At 36.8% G+C, this 21,852-nt stretch overlaps 1 protein-coding gene across 1 annotated transcript in view; it reads right to left on the bottom strand.

Moving 5' to 3' along the window:
* The window catches only part of LOC107733045 (ASPSCR1 tether for SLC2A4, UBX domain containing), a 35,974-nt gene that overhangs the window by 12,601 nt on the left and 1,521 nt on the right, over nt 1-21,852 (bottom strand). The window contains exons 3-15 of the mRNA XM_016544549.1: nt 21,627-21,741; nt 15,018-15,118; nt 14,398-14,452; nt 13,696-13,769; nt 13,141-13,624; nt 11,308-11,367; nt 9,959-10,095; nt 6,888-6,969; nt 6,753-6,819; nt 5,711-5,773; nt 5,360-5,412; nt 2,047-2,098; nt 1,688-1,757 (exon numbers count right to left, since the gene is read on the bottom strand). Of these exons, the coding sequence (XP_016400035.1) occupies nt 1,688-1,757; nt 2,047-2,098; nt 5,360-5,412; nt 5,711-5,773; nt 6,753-6,819; nt 6,888-6,969; nt 9,959-10,095; nt 11,308-11,367; nt 13,141-13,624; nt 13,696-13,769; nt 14,398-14,452; nt 15,018-15,118; nt 21,627-21,741 (1,413 nt within the window). The remainder of the gene's footprint in view (nt 1-1,687; nt 1,758-2,046; nt 2,099-5,359; nt 5,413-5,710; nt 5,774-6,752; nt 6,820-6,887; nt 6,970-9,958; nt 10,096-11,307; nt 11,368-13,140; nt 13,625-13,695; nt 13,770-14,397; nt 14,453-15,017; nt 15,119-21,626; nt 21,742-21,852) is intronic.

Genomic DNA, 21,852 nt, shown 5'->3' on the forward strand with positions numbered 1-21,852 from the left:
GTGTGTGTGTGTGTGAGTGAGTGTGAGCATGAGTACATTTATGTGTGTAAGTGTGAGCATGTGAGTGAGTGTGTGTGTGCGCATGAGTGTATGAGTATGTGTCAGAGTGTTTATGAGTGAGTGTGAGCATGTGAGTGTTTGAGTATGTGTCTGTGTGTTTATGAGTGAGTGTGAGCATGTGTGTGTGTGTGTGTGTGTAAGTGTGAGCGTGTGAGTGAGTGTGTGTGTGTGTGCATGAGTGTATGAGTATGTGTCAGAGTGTTTATGAGTGAGTGTGAGCATGTGAGTGTTTGAGTATGTGTCTGTGTGTTTATGAGTGAGTGTGAGCATGTGAGTGTTTGAGTATGTGTCTGTGTGTTTATGAGTGAGTGTGAGCATGTGAGTGTTTGAGTATGTGTCTGTGTGTTTATGAGTGAGTGTGAGCATGTGAGTGAGTGTGAGCGTGTGTATGAGTGTGTTTGTGAGTGAGTGCGCATTAGTTTGTGCATGAGAGTGTGTGTGTGAGTGAGTGTGAGCATGAGTACATGCATGTGTGTAAGTGTGAGCGTGTGTGTGAGTGAGTGTGTGTGTGTGTGTGTGCATGAGTGTATGAGTATGTGTCTGTGTGTTTATGAGTGAGTGTGAGCATGTGAGTGAGTGTGTGTGTGTGTGTATGCGTGTGAGCATGTGAGTGCATGCAAGTTTGTGTGCATCAGTGTGTGTAAGTAGGAGCGTGTGACTGAGTGTGTGTGCATGAGTGTGAGCATGTGAGTGTGTGCGTGTTTAAGTGTGTGCATAAGTGTGTGTGTGTGTGTGTGTGTGTGTGTACGAGAGTGAGAGTGTGTGAGGATGAACAAAAAGTGAAAAAACAGAACTTGACAAATATGACATGCAGTGGGTAAAATAATTATTGAACACGTCACCATTTTTCCCAGTAAATATATTTTTAAAGGTGCTGTTGACTTGAAATTTTCTCCAGATGCCGGTAACAACCCAAGTAATCCATACATACAAAGAAAACAATACAAATAAGTTCAGAAATTAAGTTCTGTGTAACACAGGGAAAAAGTATTGAACACATGAAGAAAGGGAGGTGCAAAAAGGCACGGAAAGCCAAGACAGCAGCAGAAATCTATCAGTAATTAGAAAGCAATCCTGCTCCTCATCAGTGGAGATTAATATGAGCTTCAGTCCCAACACCTACAGAACCAGGATGATGAAGATGAAGATTTGAAGACTCTGTGGAAGAATGGGCCAAAAGCACACCTGAGCAATGCATGCCACTAGTTTCTCCAGACAGCTGTCATCACCAACAAACACTTTTGTACAAAGTATTAAATACATTTCAGTAGCTCAATACTTTTCCCCTGTGCCATTCCATTTTATTACACAGAACTTAATTTCTGAACTTATTTGTATTGTTTTCTTTGTATGTATGGATTACTTGTGTTGTTACCGACATCTGGAGAAAATTTCAAGTCAACAGCACCTTCAGAAATATATTTACTGAGAAAAATGCTGACGTGTTCAAAACTGATTTTACCCGCTGCATGTCTTAGTGTTATCTTTACCTTTCCTTTCTTTGCCCATTTTAATTTAGTTTCTTGCATATATTCTTATAATATATATTTACATTTTTTTTACCCTATTATTATTGATATTTGACAGTTCAATAAAAGGAAAAAGAGAAATCCAGTGAAATATTCACCCTGCTATAAGTTCATCAGCCTGTAGGGTGGAGACACTGACGTCTAGAAGATCAGAGCGCAAGAAACCATCTGTGGAATCACACACACACACACACACACACAGGATATGATTACAGCTCACTTCCTGTCCTCTAGATTCCAGTGAATGAATGTGAGGAGCGTCAGAGGAATGACCGTCCTTCACACAGAAACAAACTTCACCAGAATAGACTCAGTAAGTGTGTGAGTGGAACAGAACGATCAGATGACCAGCAGGGCTCGACGCTCCCATTACCCAGAATGCACTGTGTGCTTCCAGTAAAGCAGATTAAATTGATGTCATTGGTTTGGACAGCAGATGAAAGAGATGTTAACAAACCTGTCCTCACGTCTGAGCCAAAGTACACGAGAGCAGCAGGGAAGAGACTCGCCTGAGAGAGAGACAGAACGATGAACACACACACACACACACACACACACAGAGGTTAATGACTGTCGCCAGACTGTGCTGAAAAATACAGACATATAAATTTTTGTGTGTGTGGAAATCATGATTCTTTAAAGTGCCCCTATTATGGGTAATGAAAGGTTCATATTTTGGTTTTGGGAGTCCCCAACAACAGGTTGACATGCATGCAAGGTCAAAAAACACTTTCATTTTCTTATAATATGCATTTATTTTTACCTTATTTCCTCAATGACTCCCAAACGATTCGCTCAACAATTAATTTTTCCATACCCCTCCTTTGTGTGACGCTAATCTGCGGTTATTGGTCTGATTAGTCTCATTTTCATTTCATCTCACCTGTAATGCCTGATAAAGCAGCGTTTGTGAGCGCAGTGCTGCCTTGTGTACAGCCGTTACCGGGAAAACAGCTATTTTTACCGCTCCAAAAGCGGCACCTAGTGGCAAAGAATGAATTTGCATTTTCATTCAGACCAATGCGAAATTCAAGTCCACTTCCGAGGGAACTTCGAACTGCGTCTTCTAGGGGTCGCTATGGGGAACGCCTTCAGCGTGACCGGTGTCTGAAGCATACATCTAAAAACGACAATAACATTGGCCGGCGACAGCCTATGACGTAATTTTACCCGGCGCGACCACAGTATAAAAGGGCACCGGGATAACACGTCATCCTCTTCTTCATCTTCACGACTGTTTTGTTTGAAGCGTGTATTCTGGTAAGAGAACGTATCTCTCCTCTTTAAACCATGGCGAGCACTAGTAAGGCGTTAAAGAAGTGTGTGAATCTGTGTCCTCGTTATTTGACACCTGATGATACACACAATCGTTGCATCTTTTGTTTGGGTAAAGAGCATGCGTGCGATGTCCTCGTGAGGGCAATCTGCGTGCATTGTGAGCGTTTTTTCAATGAAAAAGCTCCGCTCTCATTTGTCCCTCTTTTCGAGGAAATAGGGACAGCCATCAGCTCCCCGCGGTTCAGGACCTGACGATGCTGAGGCACGAAGGAAAATTAGCTTGTGGGGATCGCAGGTGGACATGGCTGATGAGTTGAGAGAGGGTCTTTCCCTTTCGCGATTGTCAGTTGTGGACGAGAGTGAGCTGCTGGATGACGATGCTATTTTTCTTACATCATCTGATCTAGCGGCTAGTGCTCTGCTGGCTCCAAGCCAGGAAGAGCAGGAGATGTCGGATGAGGTTGAGACTGAATCCTCTCATTCCTCCTGCTCTGCGTACGCTGAGTTGCTTGAGGTTATGGATCACGCCACGGCGAGGCTTGACTTGCCGTGGAAGCGGGTTGAGAAAGTGGCGCCTCGAGGCCACCTCGATGAGCGTTATCTTTCTGATCATAACCCTCCAGCTCAAGTGAGCCTTCCATTTCTTCCTGATCTCCATGTGGGGATCGAGAAGGCTTGGAAAATCTTCTTCATCTTCACGACTGTTTTGTTTGAAGCGTGTATTCTGGTAAGAGAACGTATCTCTCCTCTTTAAACCATGGCGAGCACTAGTAAGGCGTTTAAGAAGTGTGTGAATCTGTGTCCTCGTTATTTGACACCTGATGATACACACGATCTTTGCATCTTTTGTTTGGGGGAAGAGCACGCGCACGATGTCCTTGAGAGGACAATCTGCGTTCATTGTGAGCGTTTTTCAATGAAAAAGCTCCGCTCTTGTTTGTCCCTCTTTTCGAGGAAAGAGGGACAGCCATCAGCTCCCCGCGGTTCAGGACCCGTCGCTGCTGAGGCACGGAGGAAAATGAGCTTGTGGGGATCGCAGGTGAACCTGGCTGATGAGTTGAGAGAGGGTCTTTCCCTTTCGCGCTCGTCAGTTGTGGACGAGAGTGAGCTGCTGGATGACGATGTTATTTCTCTTACATCATCTGATCTAGCGGCTAGTGCTCTGCTGGCGCTAAGCCAGGAAGAGCAGATGTCAGATGAGGCTGAGACTGAATCCTCTCATTCCTCCTGCTCTGCGTACGCTGAGTTGCTTGAGGTTATGGATCACGCCACGGCGAGGCTTGACTTGCCGTGGAAGCGGGTTGAGAAAGTGGCGCCTCGAGGCCACCTCGATGAGCGTTATCTTTCTGATCATAACCCTCCAGCTCAAGTGAGCCTTCCTGATCTCCATGTGGGGATCGAGAAGGCTTGGAAAACTCCCTTTTCATTTCGCATCCATAGGTTTACAGCATACTAGTTATGCCGATATTGAGCAGATGCGTGAGAACAGTTATGAGAAGATGCCCCCTATTGAAGAGATGCTAGCCAGTTATCTCTCTGCGGGTGAGACAACTTCTCTTAAGGCTCCCTCCCTGCCATCCAAACCCCTTCGAGATACATTTCGTTTGAATGGCAGGGCGTACGCAGCAACAGGTCAGGCTGCAGCTGTTGGAAAACCTGGATAAAGGCCAGGGTTTATTCCCGATGAGATGGCTGAGTTGCGTCGCACCACAGATCTCCGTGCCACTAAGCAGACCGCTACTGCCATTGGCAGATCTATGGTGGCGTTGGTGGTTATGGAGAGGCATCTGTGGGTGAACCTGGCGGACATCGGGTTGAAAGAGAAGGGCTTTTGTCTTGATGCACCAGTTTCCCCTTCTGAGCTTTTCACACACACACACACACACACACACACACTCTCTCTTTCACACACACACACACACACACACACAGGCAGTGGTCAGTTTTTTCTCTGTCTCTATAATGGGCGTCTCTGTGCTGATTTCTATTCTTAGAGCTCTTTGAACAGAAAACAATGTGTTTGAAAGGGCCGAGGGGCATCTGTCCTCAGAGACACTATGTGTGTGTGTGTGTGTGTGTGTGTGTGTGTGTGTAAAACATTCTTTCCATTACATGACGGAAAGTGAGCGAGTAACACATCCTGTTTGTGCCCGTCCTGAGAGACCAACACACACACACACTCATGCACACAGACAGATCTGAGATCTGTGTGTGTTTATGGGTGAATCTCACAACAAATATCAAGACAAAAATGATGGCAGTTTACAGCTGGAGACTGAGACTCAATAAATGCGTCTCATCTTGCTTTCAGGTTTAAACTAAAAGCTTCAGTTTATACTAGGCCTGGCCTTGACCCCTGACCTGACCTCTGACCTCAGGAGGGAGTTACCCCTACATCAGCCTCGTATAGCAGCAATGACTTCACATGCATTTACATTTCAGAAGATGTCAAACATACACACACATACACACACACACACAGTCGGTCTGACCTGGAATAGAGTGACATTCGGCTCGTCTAGAATGGTTTTGGGAGGCGCAACAACTAGAAAACAAAAAAACACTCTGATAAAACACATCAGTGAGTGTGTGTGTGTGTGTGTGTGTGTTATTTACTCTCCTCTGTGTGTGTGTGTGTTATTTACTCTCCTCTGTCTGTCTGTGTGTGTGTGTGTTTGTGTGTGTGTGTTATTTACTCTCCTCTGTGTGTGTGTGTGTGTGTGTGTTTTTTTCTCTCCTCGAGTGCGTGTGAGAGTGTTTAGTGTGTGTGTGTGTGCGTGAGTGTTATTTACTCTCCTCTGTGTGTGTGTGTGTGTGTGTGTGTGTGTGCGTGTGAAACTCACACAGGTAAAACTGCATTTGTGGGTCCTGCAGGTGAGATTGGATAAAAGTCCGCAGAGCAGCGACTGAAAAACAGAGAAACATCACGCTAACATCTGCAGTCTCATGTTAAGACACTATATATACCCAGGTGAAAAAGACGTAGTATTAAATGTATTAAAAATATACTTGAATTTCAAGTAGTATGTTTATAATACATTTGTATTCCCAGCATGCTTATTTGAAGTGCAATAAAAAATATATTGAATTGCATTTTAATATATTTCTAAAAAGTATACTAGAAATACTTTTGTATTAAATATATGCTAGTTATACTTCTAAGAAATATGCTAAACAGAAGCATACTTTTAATGTATTTATAAAAAGTATACTAGAAATACTTTGGTAATAAATATATGCTTAGTTACACTTTTAAGGAATATGCTAAACACAAGCACACTATTAGTATATTTCTAAAAAGTATAGTAGAAATACTATGGTAATAAATATATTTTTAGTTACACTTTTAAGGGATATACTAAACACAAGCATACATTTTAGTGACTTTTTAGTGTATTTACAGAAAACATACTTATGTTACCCTTACTTAAAGTATATTTTATGTCTACTTTGTGTAAGAACATAACAAAATGATTACACTTTTAGTGGGTGTTTAATGTACTTTATATTGCAGTAGGCCTACACATGGTTATATTTTAAATATTTATGTATTTATAATTTTAATATTTGGAAAAGTACAATATTTTGAAAAACATTTTTAACATTTACAATGTACAAACGTTTGTCAACTATTATATTACAAATAGATTAAAATCCAACTTAAACATATCTTGAAATACACTTAATATACTTAAAGTTGTTTCAAAATAATACATTTAATATGCACTTAGTATAGTATAATTTAAATATAGTATGTCTGAAAAAGCACAATTTAAATATATTTCTTTTTCACCTGGGTATATATACACACACACACAACAAAATATAACACAACACAAAATAAGGAAAAATAAAAACAATATTTAATATATTTAGTTCTGTTACCTGTTTCTAGAGGTCTGAAGAAGCCCTGAAGAACGTGGCGGTCGGGAAACTGGACCCTCAGCGCCACCTGATGAACACAGTGACGAATCAACCGCGTGAATCCAGTCACATGACCGATCACATGATCAGACTCACCTTCGGATACCTGTCCAACTTCTCCTTCATCTGAGACTCTCGCAGAGATTTAGTCACGAGAGGAGCTTCCTCCAGCGCCTTCCTGAAGCACACCGAGAAGATAGAATTCATCTGAATTACAGTCTGAACTCTACTCTGAACCAAGAGTGTAGGTCCGATTTTTATTTAATGTTCACCTGATCTCACTTTTCTTTCTGTGTTAAAGATGTTTTCTTTGGATTGCTTGATGACTCGAAAGAGAATATAAGAAGATAGAACTTAATGTGTGTCTCCTGCTAGCTAAATTATTGCTCTAAATCTGTCTTTTCTTTATTCAGAGTTGATCTAGATGAGTTCATGGAAACTCTCCAGAGTTCTGTGAATCCTAAAGCAGTGAAAACTGCATCTCTATATTCATCTCTTAAAGTGAACAAAACACGGTTAATAGAGTTAAACCACAAATTAACCATGCTTTTGCTACACTAACCACAGTTTAACCATGATATTGTAGTTAAACTGTGGTTATACAAAAAAAAAAAACATGGTTACTACACGCTTACTATAGTAAAACCATGGTTAATTCTCTTAAAAGATTTGAATTTGTGTATTCTTTCTTTTTTTCTTTATGTTTTTATAACTGTGCTGCCTTAATGGTTTGATGTTTTGTACTGTACTGCTTAATAATATAAAAAATTAAATCAGAAAGAAAGATCCACGATCCGCGCACCAAAATCCCTATCTCAATCAAATGATTCGCGCACCATAATTTCAGATAGGGGCTTAAATTGTAAAATATGATAAGCGAACCTGCTCCGAAGTTCCGATCTGAATCAAATGATTCGCGATCCGATTGGAGCGCTTCGAAACAGTGAATCATTTTTCGGCGCGATGGTTTAACTGATTCAGAGTCTCTAAAAGCTCTGTTTAACCCATCACTATAGGTGCTTTTTAAAATCATTACAAGTGATGTCGAAATTGGAAAATGAATGGCTCTTTTGATCCGTTTTTTTCTTCTAGTGAATCGCTTGAACCGAATGATCGAAGTCACGAGTTTGAATCAATCGGAGCGGTTCCAGCGTAAATGACTCACTCAATTGAATCGGTTCATCTGTTTCTCCTCTTTTCTCGTCTTCAGTCATGTTTACACGACACTGTCAGCTCTACTACTGACCCAGCTCGCTAGATTTACGACATTAATTGAAATACGCGAAAAAAGCGTGTTGTTTCCAAATAAAATCTCCATATTTCCATTCCAAAGATAACATCCAATGCAAATCTATAGTGAAACACTCCATTAATATGACTAGCTGCAGCTCAAAACACATGTTAGATGGAAACACTGCTTTATGATGGAGTTTGTAGCTTAATTCACTATATCTGAAATAGTTTGAGCTGCAGCTCAATAGAAATCATCTGAAAGCATCCAGTCTCTCGTAGCATTGAAGTCAATGTTCAGTTTATCAGTGTATACTGTAATAAATATTAGAGAAATGATTGTTGTGTGTGATTGTATGAGTCTATATAGAGTGATAGTCAAAGTAAAAAGAGCAGATGAACACAAAACAGCAGAACTACATAAAGTTAAAGAGGCTAAGCTTTAGCATTCAGCTGAACTCTGCTCGTGTGTTTCTAACACTTCGGCACTTTCATCAAATAAAATAATAAAATAGAAAATGTTTTATACAACTTAACATAAAAAAGAACAAAAATAAATAGATAAATAAATAAATAATTTTATACAACTAAACATACCACAATATAAAGAAAAGAAGAAAATTTGAATTAAAAATAAAATAAACCTAAACCATTTTATACAAATAAACAACATAAAGAATCACTAAATAAATAAATGTAAAACATTTTTTACAACTAAACATATCACCACAACAACAAAAAATAAAATAAAATATTTTATACAACTACACACATAATAAAAAAGAACAAAAAATAAATAAATAAAATAAAAAATAAAATTTTAACATTTTATACAGCGAAACATAACACAGCATAAAGAAAAGAACACAAATCTTTTTTTTTTTTTTTTTTTTACTTCTCTCAGAAATTGCTTCAAAAATAATTTCGCTCAAAAACGTACAAAAAAATAATTACAAAGCGGCAAGTAACATCAAATTAAATTAGAATTTTTAAGTAGAAAGACTGAAATAGTATTTGAAATATCTGATTTATTTATAACATTGAAAAATGTTTTTATTCCACAGTGCATGATTATTTATGCATGCAAGACATTTATTTGATTACTGAATTTCCTAAAGTTTTTGAATTTCCAAACGTTAAAAAAACATGTGCTGCACTCGTTAAAAACTCATTAACCACCTCAGGCCGTCACTGAAGAGACAGACAGAGAGAGACAGTCTGTCTGCGTCTGCTGCGGGTTTTAATTAGATACGTCAGAACAGTAATTTAGTCGCAATAACTGATGCTCAGAAATGAAACTGTCTGAGGAGTCAGAGGGCAAAGGTCATGACATAGGATATTTACATGCTTCCCAGAAGACAAAATATAAACAATTTACACTGATCATTCTGATCAAAACTTTATTCTGGACAGGGTTATTTTAGCATCACTGAGATACTATTACGTACTATTTTTGGTAATATTTGGAATTAGATTTCATTAAATTTTGATTTAATTAAATATTTTCTATATGCATACAATTATAGTAATTTTTATTACTTCTTGGTTTTTTTAAATGTATACATAGTTTTTATTCATAACGTTTTAGATTATTTAGTTTTAGTTTTTTAGTACTAGTAACTTGAACTTAAATATTTATAAAAATATATATAATAAATAATAAAATATATTAAAATATTATACATTTGATTTTTTTTTAAATTAATGTTTATTTTATTTCAAGTGATTAAAATGTTTTTTTATGGTTTTAGTTAATGATAACAACTAATAATAATAATAATAACTGATTCAGGGCAGTATGAAATAAAACTACAACATACAACAGTCCTTATTACGTTTCAATATTTAGTTTTTATTAACAATAACAGCACTGTGACAGAAGTGAACTGTGATTGGTCACTTCACATGTCAATCAAACGTGTGTTGTACGTTCTCACCTCTCGCTCTTCAGCTGCGCGAATCTCTTCCGAATGTCGTCAACGGTGACTTCAAAAAACTCGTCAGGAATTTCTGCGTCGTCATGGCGACGGGCTCCGGAGTCCAGATGGAAGACCAGCGGCTCCCTGTCGACCGGCTGCACAAACACACACGATTCACTGATTCATCATGAGTCACTGATTCATCACGAGTCACCGATTCATCACGATTCACCGATTCATCACGAGTCACTGATTCATCACGAGTCACCGATTCATCAGGAGTCGCCGATTCATCAGGAGTCGCCGATTCATCACGAGTCACCGATTCATCACGAGTCACCGATTCATCACGAGTCACCGATTCATCACGAGTCACTGATTCATCGGGAGTCACTGATTCATCAGGAGTCACTGATTCATCACGATTCAGTGATTCATCACGAGTCACTGATTTATCACGAGTCACTGATTCATCACGAATCACTGATTCATCACGAATCACTGATTCATCACGATTCACTGATTCATCACGAATCACTGATTCATCATGATTCACTGATGAATCAGATGAATCAATATAACAGAACACGCAAGGAAAAAAAAAAGAATTAAGTGCAAGAAGTTTTATTTCAAATTTTTAAGTATTTTAGCTTTAACCCTAAGCATTAAAATAGCCCCACCTACTGATTAACATATGATTTGCATACAGGTTGACAAGCACAAATGCGAATTGTGAAAAAAGAAAACGGAAAATAAAAAATAAAAATTAAATGGAATTGTCATTATTATTACACATTATTAACTCGCTTTGTAAACAATGTATCTATAATTTATTTTTCACTTTATTATATTGAAAGTCTTGCATTAAGACTGTAGAACCAATTCGACAGGGACGATGCACTGCCATCATGAAAATTAAATTAAAATAATTTAATATGATTTTCATTTTTGGCACATATTTTCAGGCTTTAAATTATTTAAATGATAAAAAAGTATTTAAAATGAGCAGAAAACTATTATTAAATAGACTAACTGCACCTGAAACTCACAGCATTGTATATTTAATTTGTATCTTTTTTATTTGTCCGAATGTTTATCTGCATTTTTGTGCACATTTTTAACAACAAAGATAAAAAAGCTAAAATATACTGTTTGCAATATAAAGATTAATTATACTGTGATATATCTATATCATTATCATGAAATAAATTCACTCATGTTGCGAAATAAGGTTTTGGTCATATCGCCCAGCCTTAATATGAATTAATACATAAATAACTAACAAAAATAAAAAATAAAACTGCAAGTATCGGACGTATTGATGAAATATCATCATAAAGAGAATGGCTATATAAGTGTGTTTTTACCTCCAGAAATTCGTCTGTTTCCTCTTCATCCCTCGTCGCTTGTTTGGCACTGACTGATCGCTGAAACATGCAAGAAACATCCACAAACACTTCAGTCTGAGAGACAGCAAACACCAGACGACTACAAAATGCACCAGCTACGAAGAAAAAAGCGTGTGTTGGTGTTTGTGTGATCGAATCTAAACACGGTGATGCATGCTTGAACTCAGACACAACAAAAACACAGTGTCCATTTCTCAGAGAAATCAACAACAGAGCAGATGAACACAAAACACGTGAGAAGATTTTCCATGAAAAAGACGTTTAAAAGTTTGGAATGATTAGGATTTTGTCTTCGGCTCAAGAAGGATGAATTTATTTGATCAAAAATAAAAACATTAAAAATTATGAAATATTATTACAACATAAAACAGCTGTTTTCTATGTGAATATCTGTTAAGCTGTAATGTATTTCTGTGATGCGCAGCTGTATTTTCAGCATCATTACTCCAGTCTTCAGTGTCACATGATCTTCAGAAATCATAATAATATGCTGATTTGCTGCTCAACAAACATTTCTGATTATTATCAATGTTTTAAAAAAATATATTTTTGTGGGAATCGTGATAGGCTACCATTCAAAAGTTTGGAGTGAATAGGATTAAAAAAAACATATTCATCAAGAATGCATTTGTTTGATGATTAGATTAATTTATATCATTCAGCACTAATTGAAAATAATTTAACTTAAGTCATTTTCTCTCTAATTCTGTTTAGATATTGCTTCAGTTTTTTAGTTTTTATTTTCCTCCTGCTTTTATTTTAGTTAAAATATTTTTCTTAAAAACATTAAAACTTACTAAAAAATAAACAAAAATTTAAAATGAAAACATAAATATAAAAGCTAATACAGAATAATAAATAAAAAATATAATAGTATATAAATATACTATTATGCAAATATATGTACTATGTATAGAGAATGAGGAGTTACGTCACGATCTTTTGCATTTCGGGAAAGCGCCACCATATTAACGAGACACGCTATCCGTTCCCATGGTTACTTCTCATTCTCTATAAGGATAACTGCTTATCTTTTGTTTTGTTTTTGCCTTTAAGTTAAACAATCATTCATTCTTCATTGTATCGCTTGCAGGGAAGAGAAGCTATTTTATCGCACTGCATGATCATTTGATTTTTTTCTCAATTCTCGATGCAGCATGAATGACGTACACTGGTGACATTTTTCACAATCACGACAAACAATCAAATACTGCCCTAAACTCAATAGCGGATAGGCAGCGCTATCCTGCAAGTATGGCGGATAAACAAAGCAGTTTCCCAGAACTCAATGCAGAGTTACGTCACATTCTCATTCTTTATACACTAATGTTAGAAAAGATTTCTATTTCAAATAAATGCTGTTCTTTTGAACTTTCTGTTCATCTGTGAATCCTGAAAAATAAAATGCATCACGGTTTCCACAAAAATATTGTGCAGCACGACTGTTTTCAACATTGATAATAAATCAGCATATTAGAATGATTTCTGAAGATCATGTGACACTGAAGACTGGAGTAATGATGCTGAAAATACAGCTGCGCATCACAGAAATACATTACAGTTTAACAGATATTCACTAGAAAACAGCTGTTTTACATTGCAATAATATTTCACAATTTTACAGCATTTTTAATCAAATAAATGCAGCCTTGATGAGCAGAAGAGACTTCTTTCAGAAACATCACTTTTGTCTGCCTGTGTGATTTAAAACGTAATTTATTCCCGTGATGAAAAAGACAAAAAGAAAACAAAATGTGTGACAGCAAATGAAGAAACGGGAAGTAAACAGACCTTGATCTCATGGCTGGGTTTGGGTTTCTTGGCTTTCGGTGGGCTGCCGGACACACATGACGACCATGACGTGGACATCTTCAGTCCAGCAGTTCCTCCCAGACGCTGTCCGCTCCCCGAAAATGGCACAAAGTCAGTGGGTGTGGCTGAGGGGGCGGAGCCATGGCACTGTTGGGACGTCCCAGGTCGCTCGTCATCCTCCTGTGGCATTAGTTTGGCCTGCGGAGGCTGGTCAGTTTTGGGCCACACCCCCTGCTCTCGGCTCGAGCTTGGCTCCTCCTCTTCCTGTTTGACAGGATGATGGTTCGGCGGGGCGGCGACCTCAGTGGGAGGAGCTGGGGTTTCCATGGGGACGGGGGCGGGCTCCTCGGGTGGTTCTGGAGGCGGTTGTGATACGGTTGTCTTGGCAACATCATCCGTTGGCATAGCGACCGCATCCACGGATGCAGCAGGACACGAGGAGCCAGAGCCTTTCAGCACATAACTAATGAACAGAAACGGCATCGTTATCATCATCATAATCACGTGATGTTACCGCTGAGACGAACAGCTCACCGTATGATAGCACTTCCTCCGGTGAGACCCAGAGACTTCAGAGTTGTCTTCTTCAGCGCATCCTTACCGCTGACCTACACAACAACAGCAAGACATGATGAAACTGCAATTTAAAGGGCATCTATTATGCAAAATTCACTTTTACATGTTGTTTGAACATAAATGTGTGTTGGCAGTGTGTACACAACCACCTATAATGATAAAAATCCAGCCGTCCTTTTTTTTAAAATCCCCATAAATCATAAATAGTGTCTCAGAACAAGCCATTCCCAGAATCTGTACAATGTGATGTCACATTTCACAAGCCCCGCCCACGATTGTTGACGGACACAGCCGTATTAGCAGAGACCCCCGCCCTGAGTGAGCCGCACACAAAGTCTTATTAAAGCTACAGATGTTATTCAGTCCAGAGCAGTGAGTGATTTTGTGTTTTATTTTATTGTTTGGCTCATATTAACAGCGTAGACAGCTGTTTAACTTCACAGACATAACCGACTGTGTTTGTGTAACTTATGCGTGTTTTTAACAAACTTGTGTGTATTTGACAGTTAAAGTGCAATAAGAGAACTTAGTTTGGTACTCAAATGCCGTGTGTCAGCCGCTTTCTGTGCGTTCAGAAAACCATATATCAGAACTTTAAACTGATATGGCTTTAAAATGCATTATTTCAGTGCAATAGACATGATAATCAAAACCTCTCACCTCGTCTCTCATGTAAACACACACTGGCGTGGGGCCAGACGTGTCCAGATCAGTCCTGTGAGGAGGAAACACATCACAATATCTGTCAGGAGAGAACAAACAAGCACACTTGTACACAAACATCTATGAATTTTTCATGCTGCAATGGTTTCTGCAAGCCTTTTGACACTAATATAACTTCATAGATTATTTAGCAGAAAGTGTTTTGACACCTAATAGAACTCTATACATATGAAACTGTTTTTTTTTAAATGGCTATATCTAAGAAAAACTAAATGGTGTGTATTTTAAGGGTCTTAAAGCTTTTGCAAAGTTTCATTGGCTTACTAAAAACTATGCAGTTTTTTAGAAATGTTTATTTATCTTCTGTCGAAACGGACCGGAACGCATTATGAGGATTAAAGCGTTTGGCAGCGGCGCTGAGCGCTCGTAAAGCGGCCCGCGAGCCTCAGTTCACACGATCTGGCTGCATTTATAAAACACAGCGGGGAACTGGATTCTGCTGGAGAGGAATGTGTTTTACTTCAATCAATAGAGTCAGAAAGAACACACATTTCACATATAAACGACATACTCAGAAATGAATCAGCTGCAGCTTTCTCTCACTGAACAACACACACCTGGTCTGAGGAAAGTGAGTCAGTAGATCCCATAACGTCTGTCCTCTCGAGAAAGAGCCTTGAAGACGAGAGCCGTCCTCCATCTGCAGCGCGATACGCACCTGAACCAAAACACAAACATGTTATTAAGACACACTAGCATTCAAAATGTTTCTCTTCTGCTCATCAAGGCTGCATTTATTTGATCAAAAACACATTAAAAATTGAGAAATATTATTATAATGTAAAACAGCTGTTTTCTGTGTGGATAGCTGTTAAACTGTAATTTATTTCTGTGATGCGCAGCTGTATTTTCAGCATCATTACTCCAGTCTTCAGTGTCACATGATCTTCAGAAATCATTCTAATATGCTGATTTGCTGCTCAACAAACATTTCTGATTATTATCAATGTTGGAAACAGTCGTGCTGCACAATATTTTTGTGGAAACTGTGATGCATTTTATTTTTCAGGATTCACAGATGAATAGAAAGTTCTAAAGAACAGGATTTATTTGAAATAGAAATCTTTTGTAACATTATAAATGTCTTTACTGTCGCTTTTGATCAATTTAATGCAGCCTTGATGAATAAAAATATAAATTATTATTATTATTTTTTTTAATCATACTGACCCCAAAACTTTTGAATGGTGGTATATATATTTTTGAGAAAACATATATTTAACTAAAATAAAAGCAGGAGGAGAATTAATAAAAAAATATAAATATAAATAAATAAATTGAAGCAAAATCTAAACAGAATTAGAGATAAAATGACTTCAGTTTAGGAAGGAAGTACTCTGAGGTCATCAACCAAGTAGAATATTTATATAATATTATAGTTTTTTTCACTTTGAATTGGCTTTTTTCATTTTAGTTTTAAATTTAAAAAATTTTTTTTAAAGCTAATTCAATTCATGTATTCAGCACTACATAATACTCTTTTGTTGTTTTGATGACTGTTCTTCTTCAAGATTCTTCAAAAATCGGTTAAAAACACATCTCTTCCATCTTTATTTGACCCTCTAACTCTAGCACTCTCTATTCTAATTCTATTCTTTAAAAAAAAAAACTTGCCCCTTTTAGACTTGCACTCTATTTATTTACTAACAGCTTGTTTTCTTTAAAAAAAAACGTAACACTAGCTTCTCTATTCTTTTTGTATTCTATCTATTTGTTTTCTTTTTATTTATTATACAATTAACAAAAAAGAGCTCTAACACTAGCTTGCTCTATTCTTTTTCTATTCTATCTGTTTTCTTTTTATTCATTAAAAAGCCCTTGCTACGTGTACTGCGTTAGGCTAACTGAGACTTGTTATAGCACTTGCTTATCATTGCTCTCTTGTTGGTTTTGATTGCTTCCATTGTCGCTTTGGATAAAAGCGTCTGCTAAATGACTAAATGTAAATGTCTGTTGAGTTCACAGGAAGTGCTGTATGACATCAGAGCTCAGGCTCGATGACATCATCAGCTCCGCCGAGTTACGCAGTTAAACACGCAACACAAGAGCCGTTTTACAGGACTGTGTTTATAATGGCGAGAGACAGCGAGAGGAGCGTTGGTGTGTTTGTAGCTGGATGAAAGGGAAATGAGAGAATCACGCTCTCGTTTGATTGAGAGATCAAGGAGAAAGCGATTAATGAGCGGGCTGCTCGTAAAGCATGATGGGTAAACCATGGTCCTGCGGCCGCTCTCGCTCATGCTTTAGGCATGTGGAGCTGAGTGTGTGTGTGTGTGTGTGTGTGTGTGAGTGTGAGTGTGTGTGTGTGAGTGTGAGTGTGTGTGTGTGAGTGTGAGTGTGTGTGTGTGAGTGTGAGTGTGTGTGTGTGAGTGTGAGTGTGTGTGTGTGAGTGTGAGTGTGTGTGTGTGAGTGTGAGTGTGTGTGTGTGAGTGTGAGTGTGTGTGTGTGAGTGTGAGTGTGTGTGTGTGAGTGTGAGTGTGTGTGTGTGAGTGTGAGTGTGTGTGTGTGAGTGTGAGTGTGTGTGTGTGAGTGTGAGTGTGTGTGTGTGAGTGTGAGTGTGTGTGTGTGAGTGTGAGTGTGTGTGTGTGAGTGTGAGTGTGTGTGTGTGAGTGTGAGTGTGTGTGTGTGAGTGTGAGTGTGTGTGTGTGAGTGTGAGTGTGTGTGTGTGAGTGTGAGTGTGTGTGTGTGAGTGTGAGTGTGTGTGTGTGAGTGTGAGTGTGTGTGTGTGAGTGTGAGTGTGTGTGTGTGAGTGTGAGTGTGTGTGTGTGAGTGTGAGTGTGTGTGTGTGAGTGTGAGTGTGTGTGTGTGAGTGTGAGTGTGTGTGTGTGAGTGTGAGTGTGTGTGTGTGAGTGTGAGTGTGTGTGTGTGAGTGTGAGTGTGTGTGTGTGAGTGTGAGTGTGTGTGTGTGTGTGTGTGCGTGTGTGTGTGTGTGTGTGTGTGTGTGTGCTTTTCAGGTTTTATCTCTTATGAAATTATTTTGGATCCGAAGGAGAGTTTGGGTTATTATTTACCGCACGCTTGTGAGGCTTTGAAACACATTCAAAAGTTTTAAGACCGTTTGGATCTGACTCTCATTTCTTTCATGTTGATAACTGCATTGTTATTGTGGTGTTGTTGACTTCTGATTTCCATAAACGAACAAAAAATGAACTCGCTGTTTGACTGGGCAGTTGAGAGGTCGACAAATTAAAAATAAACTATTTAGAAATATTTTTAAGAAAAAAAAAATGACAAAAGCACATAAAAATTACTAAAAATAAATATAAAATATAAAAATAAAAACAAATACAAAAAAATTATATTAGTACATATACTATTATATATACAGTATACATATATGTAATAGTATATATATGTGCTATTTTTGTGCATACTTATGAAAGTAAAATAAAATGAACTATTTAGAATTTTTCAAGAAACAAAAACAAAAAAAGATGAAAGCACATAACAATTACAAAAACTAAAATGAAAAGTGAAAATATAAAAGCTAAAAAATATAAAAGCTAATTCCCAAAAAATATAAAAGCTAATTCCACTGCTTCCAAAAAAATTAATAAAAACTACAATAGTACATAAATATAATATTTTGCTTCAGTTGTTGTGCATACTTACAAAACTAAAACTGGCATAAAAAAAAACATTAGTATATTTTTAAGAAGCAAAAACACATACAAAATGACTAAAAAATAAACAGAAAATATAAAAATAAAAGCTAATTAAAAATAATAAAAACTATAACAGTTTATAAATATACTATTTTGCTTCAGTTGTTGTACATACTCATAAAACTAAAATCGAAATAAAAATAAAATTTTTCAGAATTTTTTTAAGAAACAAAAACCAAAAACATGAAAGCACAAAAATACAAAAATTTAAATTCAACATCATAAAGTTTAAGATTTATGATTAAGATCATATTTCTTATTTCATTTAGTTTAACCTAAAGTATTAAAATAACTTAAACTAATAAACGAAAACATATATATAACAAAATCTAATAAAAATGCTAAAAACACAAATTTACTAAATCTATAACTAAAAGTAAAGCGAAGACACAAAATATAAAAATAAAATCAAGTCAAAATATAAACAAAATCTATAATATAAAACTATAACTGAATCAAATTTAACTAAACTGATCTAAATAATAACTTTATTTTCTTTTTGGAGCTGCTTTATGGCAAAAAAAAAAAAGACTTATTTTTTATAATGATTAAACTTTAGACAGATATTGCACCAATTTTTTTTTTGATTTTAAAGCTGCTTTCTAGCTGAAATTAAACTTGTTTTTTTTATAATGAATGAAATTTACAGAGTTACTGAACTGAATCTGAATCAAAATTAACTAAACTGATCTGAGTAATGACTCTACTGTCTTTTTAGAGCCGCTTTACATCTGAACTTAAAACAGTTATTGAACTGAATAGATTTGAGTATTGACTGAAATCATATTTTATGTAGTTTGCATCCCTGATTTTTCTGATATTTTCCTGTCAGTTACTGTGAATTGGCTGTGAAGCGATCTGCATTGCATAAAGTGCTGTAGAAATAAATGTGAACAGCCTGAGATGAACCTACGGCGTTTTCTGAAGGTTAAACGGCTCCTTTCACTGATTCTTCATAAAAACAGAAAGGTTTGGCTTGATTTTTAAGTGCTTCCAGCCCTGTTTTGGGGAGAAGTGGTGAGGGACTGAATGTGTGTGTGTGTGTGTGTGTGTGTGTGTGTGAGAGTGTGTGTGTGAGAGTGTGTGTGTGTGTGTGTGTGTGTGTGTGTGTGTGTGTGAGGAAATAGAGCAGAAATACAGGTTTTGAAGTGAGGAATCAAACGAGCTGCTGATTATTACCAGAGATCATTAAACTCCCTGATCACTGACAGACAACGCATCATTTCTCAGATGTTTACTAAACTCTTATGTAACGTTCACAGCGCCTGCAGTTAGTTTTAGTCCTGCGTCATATTCATTCAAGCTGTCCTGTTTAAATTGACTGAAAGTCTGGGAAATTTAGTCTAATTTTAGTCAATTAAAACTTACAATTTTAGTCATACTGCATAATGGATAAACTGATAATCACAATTATTTTGCACAAAATTACTGATCATGATTGCTGTCATTTGAACTATTGCACTTGTTTTTATTTTAATTTTTGCGTTTAATTTTTTTAATTAGTTTATTGTAATACATCAAATTAAACTACATGAAAATGAGAAATAATTCCTTTGAGAACGAGCTGAATTGCAATAAGCTTAATTTTTTTCAGTTAACATTATTATTATTTTATATGATTTAATATATATTATATTATTATATAACTAGATTGAAAAGTTTGTAGACAAACTTTAAGTTGGCTTGAAAAAGTCTAGCTAGAAAGTTTGAAAAAGTTTGAAAAGCTTGCAGTCTGAAGGTTTTCAGTTTGAAGTAGTTTGAAAGTTAAAATAGTTTTAAAGATTAAAGTTTGAATGTTTTCAAGGCAATACAGTCTATCAGAAAAATTATAGGTATAAAACATATTGCTAGGGTACCTGGGGTGGTTGCTAGTCTGTTTCTAGCATGACTACCATGTTTTAACATGTTTTTAGCATGATTAGCATGTTACTAGCATGTTTCTAACATGGTTAACATGTTGCTAGCATGATTAGCAAGTTACTAGCATTTTTCTAGCATGATTAGCATGTTACTAGCATGTTTCTAACATGGTTAACATGTTGCTAGCATGATTAGCAAGTTACTAGCATTTTTCTAGCATGATTAGCATGTTACTAGCATGTTTCTAACATGGTTAACATGTTGCTAGCATGATTAGCAAGTTACTAGCATTTTTCTAGCATGATTAGCATGTTACAAGCATGGTGTTAACATTTTGTTAGCATGCTTAGCAAGTTACTAGCATGTTTCTAACATGATTAGCATGTTACTAGCATGTTGTTAGCATGATTGGCATGTTACTAGCACGGTGTTATCATTTTGTTAACATGATTAGCAAAGTTACTAGCATGTTGTTAGCATGATTAGCAAGTTACTAATATGTTGTTAGCATGATTAGCAAGATACTAGCTTGTTGTTAACATAAGCATGTTACTAGCATGATGCTAGCATGTTTCGAGCATGCTTAGCAAGTTTGCTAGCATTTTGTTAACATGATTAGCAAGTTAATAGCATGTTTCTAGCATGATTAGCATTTTACTAGAATGATGCTAGCAGTTAATTTCTAACATGTTTAACAAATTACTAGCAATTTGTTAGCATGTTTACCAAGTTGCTAGCATGTTTCTAGCATGATTAGCATGTTACTAGCATGGTGCTAACATTTTGTTAGCATGATTAGCAAGTTTACTAGCATGTTGCTAGCATGATTCTAACATGATTAGAATGTTACTAACATGATTCTAGCATGATTCTAGCATGTTTAGCAAGTTGCTAGCATGTTTCCTAGCATGATTAGCAAGTTACTAGCATTTTGTTAGCATGTTTCTAACATGATTACCTCTAGTTGACTATAATCACTCTGTTTCAGGGTGATTATAACTAAATTGTTATAAAACAAATAACTAAAAATTGTTACTCAAAAGGATCTATAAGCATCTTTAGGTTTCATTGTTACTCATTATTTACCAAAACACTCTACAACTTTTTGTTTTTGTATTAATTAGTTAAGACAGGGACACATTATTGAACGCCAAAGGCTCATTTTGGGTCAAATCAACCATTTCAGAAATGTCCCTGGCCAAAATTTTTTATTTTATTCATATTTTTTTCTTAAGAAAGAAAAACGGAAATAGTGATGAGAGCGATATTTACTGAGTAATGCACTATTTTGTAGACATTATATGCCTATGGTGACAGTTCAAATATGGGAAAAAAGCACTTTTTGTGTTATTTTTTCCCAAGTTTGATTGCATGTAACTCAATAACTTTTAAAGATATCTCATTATCCTTTTGGACCAATATGTTGGTTCTTAATAAGCATTTCTTTTGCAATATTTATTTTTAAGACCCAATATGGTTCAGTTCCAGAGATATGGGGATTTCACTGTGGTTCCAGGAGTTCATTGTTATTACACACAGTAATTTTCACTGCTCATTCTGTGTCAGTTCTGGTTAAAGCAGCCAAACTAAATCACTTCATTTGATGAAGTTTCACTGGCGTATAAACATGCAGACACACACCGCGCTCTCAGCTCCCGTCTGCGGCCGCGAGCACACCACCATCTCCAGCTTGGCATTATTCGGCAGACTGGCAAAACGCCACTGCAGAGACAAATCTAGAACGAGCCTCTGAAACCTGCAGACAAAGAGAGACAGAGACAATGAGCTGCCAGACACACACACACTCTCACACACACACACACACACACACACACACACACACACACACACACTCTCACACACACAC

This window comes from Sinocyclocheilus rhinocerous, unplaced genomic scaffold, assembly GCF_001515625.1.
Source record: "Sinocyclocheilus rhinocerous isolate Xijiao unplaced genomic scaffold, SAMN03320098_v1.1 scaffold2235, whole genome shotgun sequence".
Classification (NCBI taxonomy): domain Eukaryota; kingdom Metazoa; phylum Chordata; class Actinopteri; order Cypriniformes; family Cyprinidae; genus Sinocyclocheilus; species Sinocyclocheilus rhinocerous.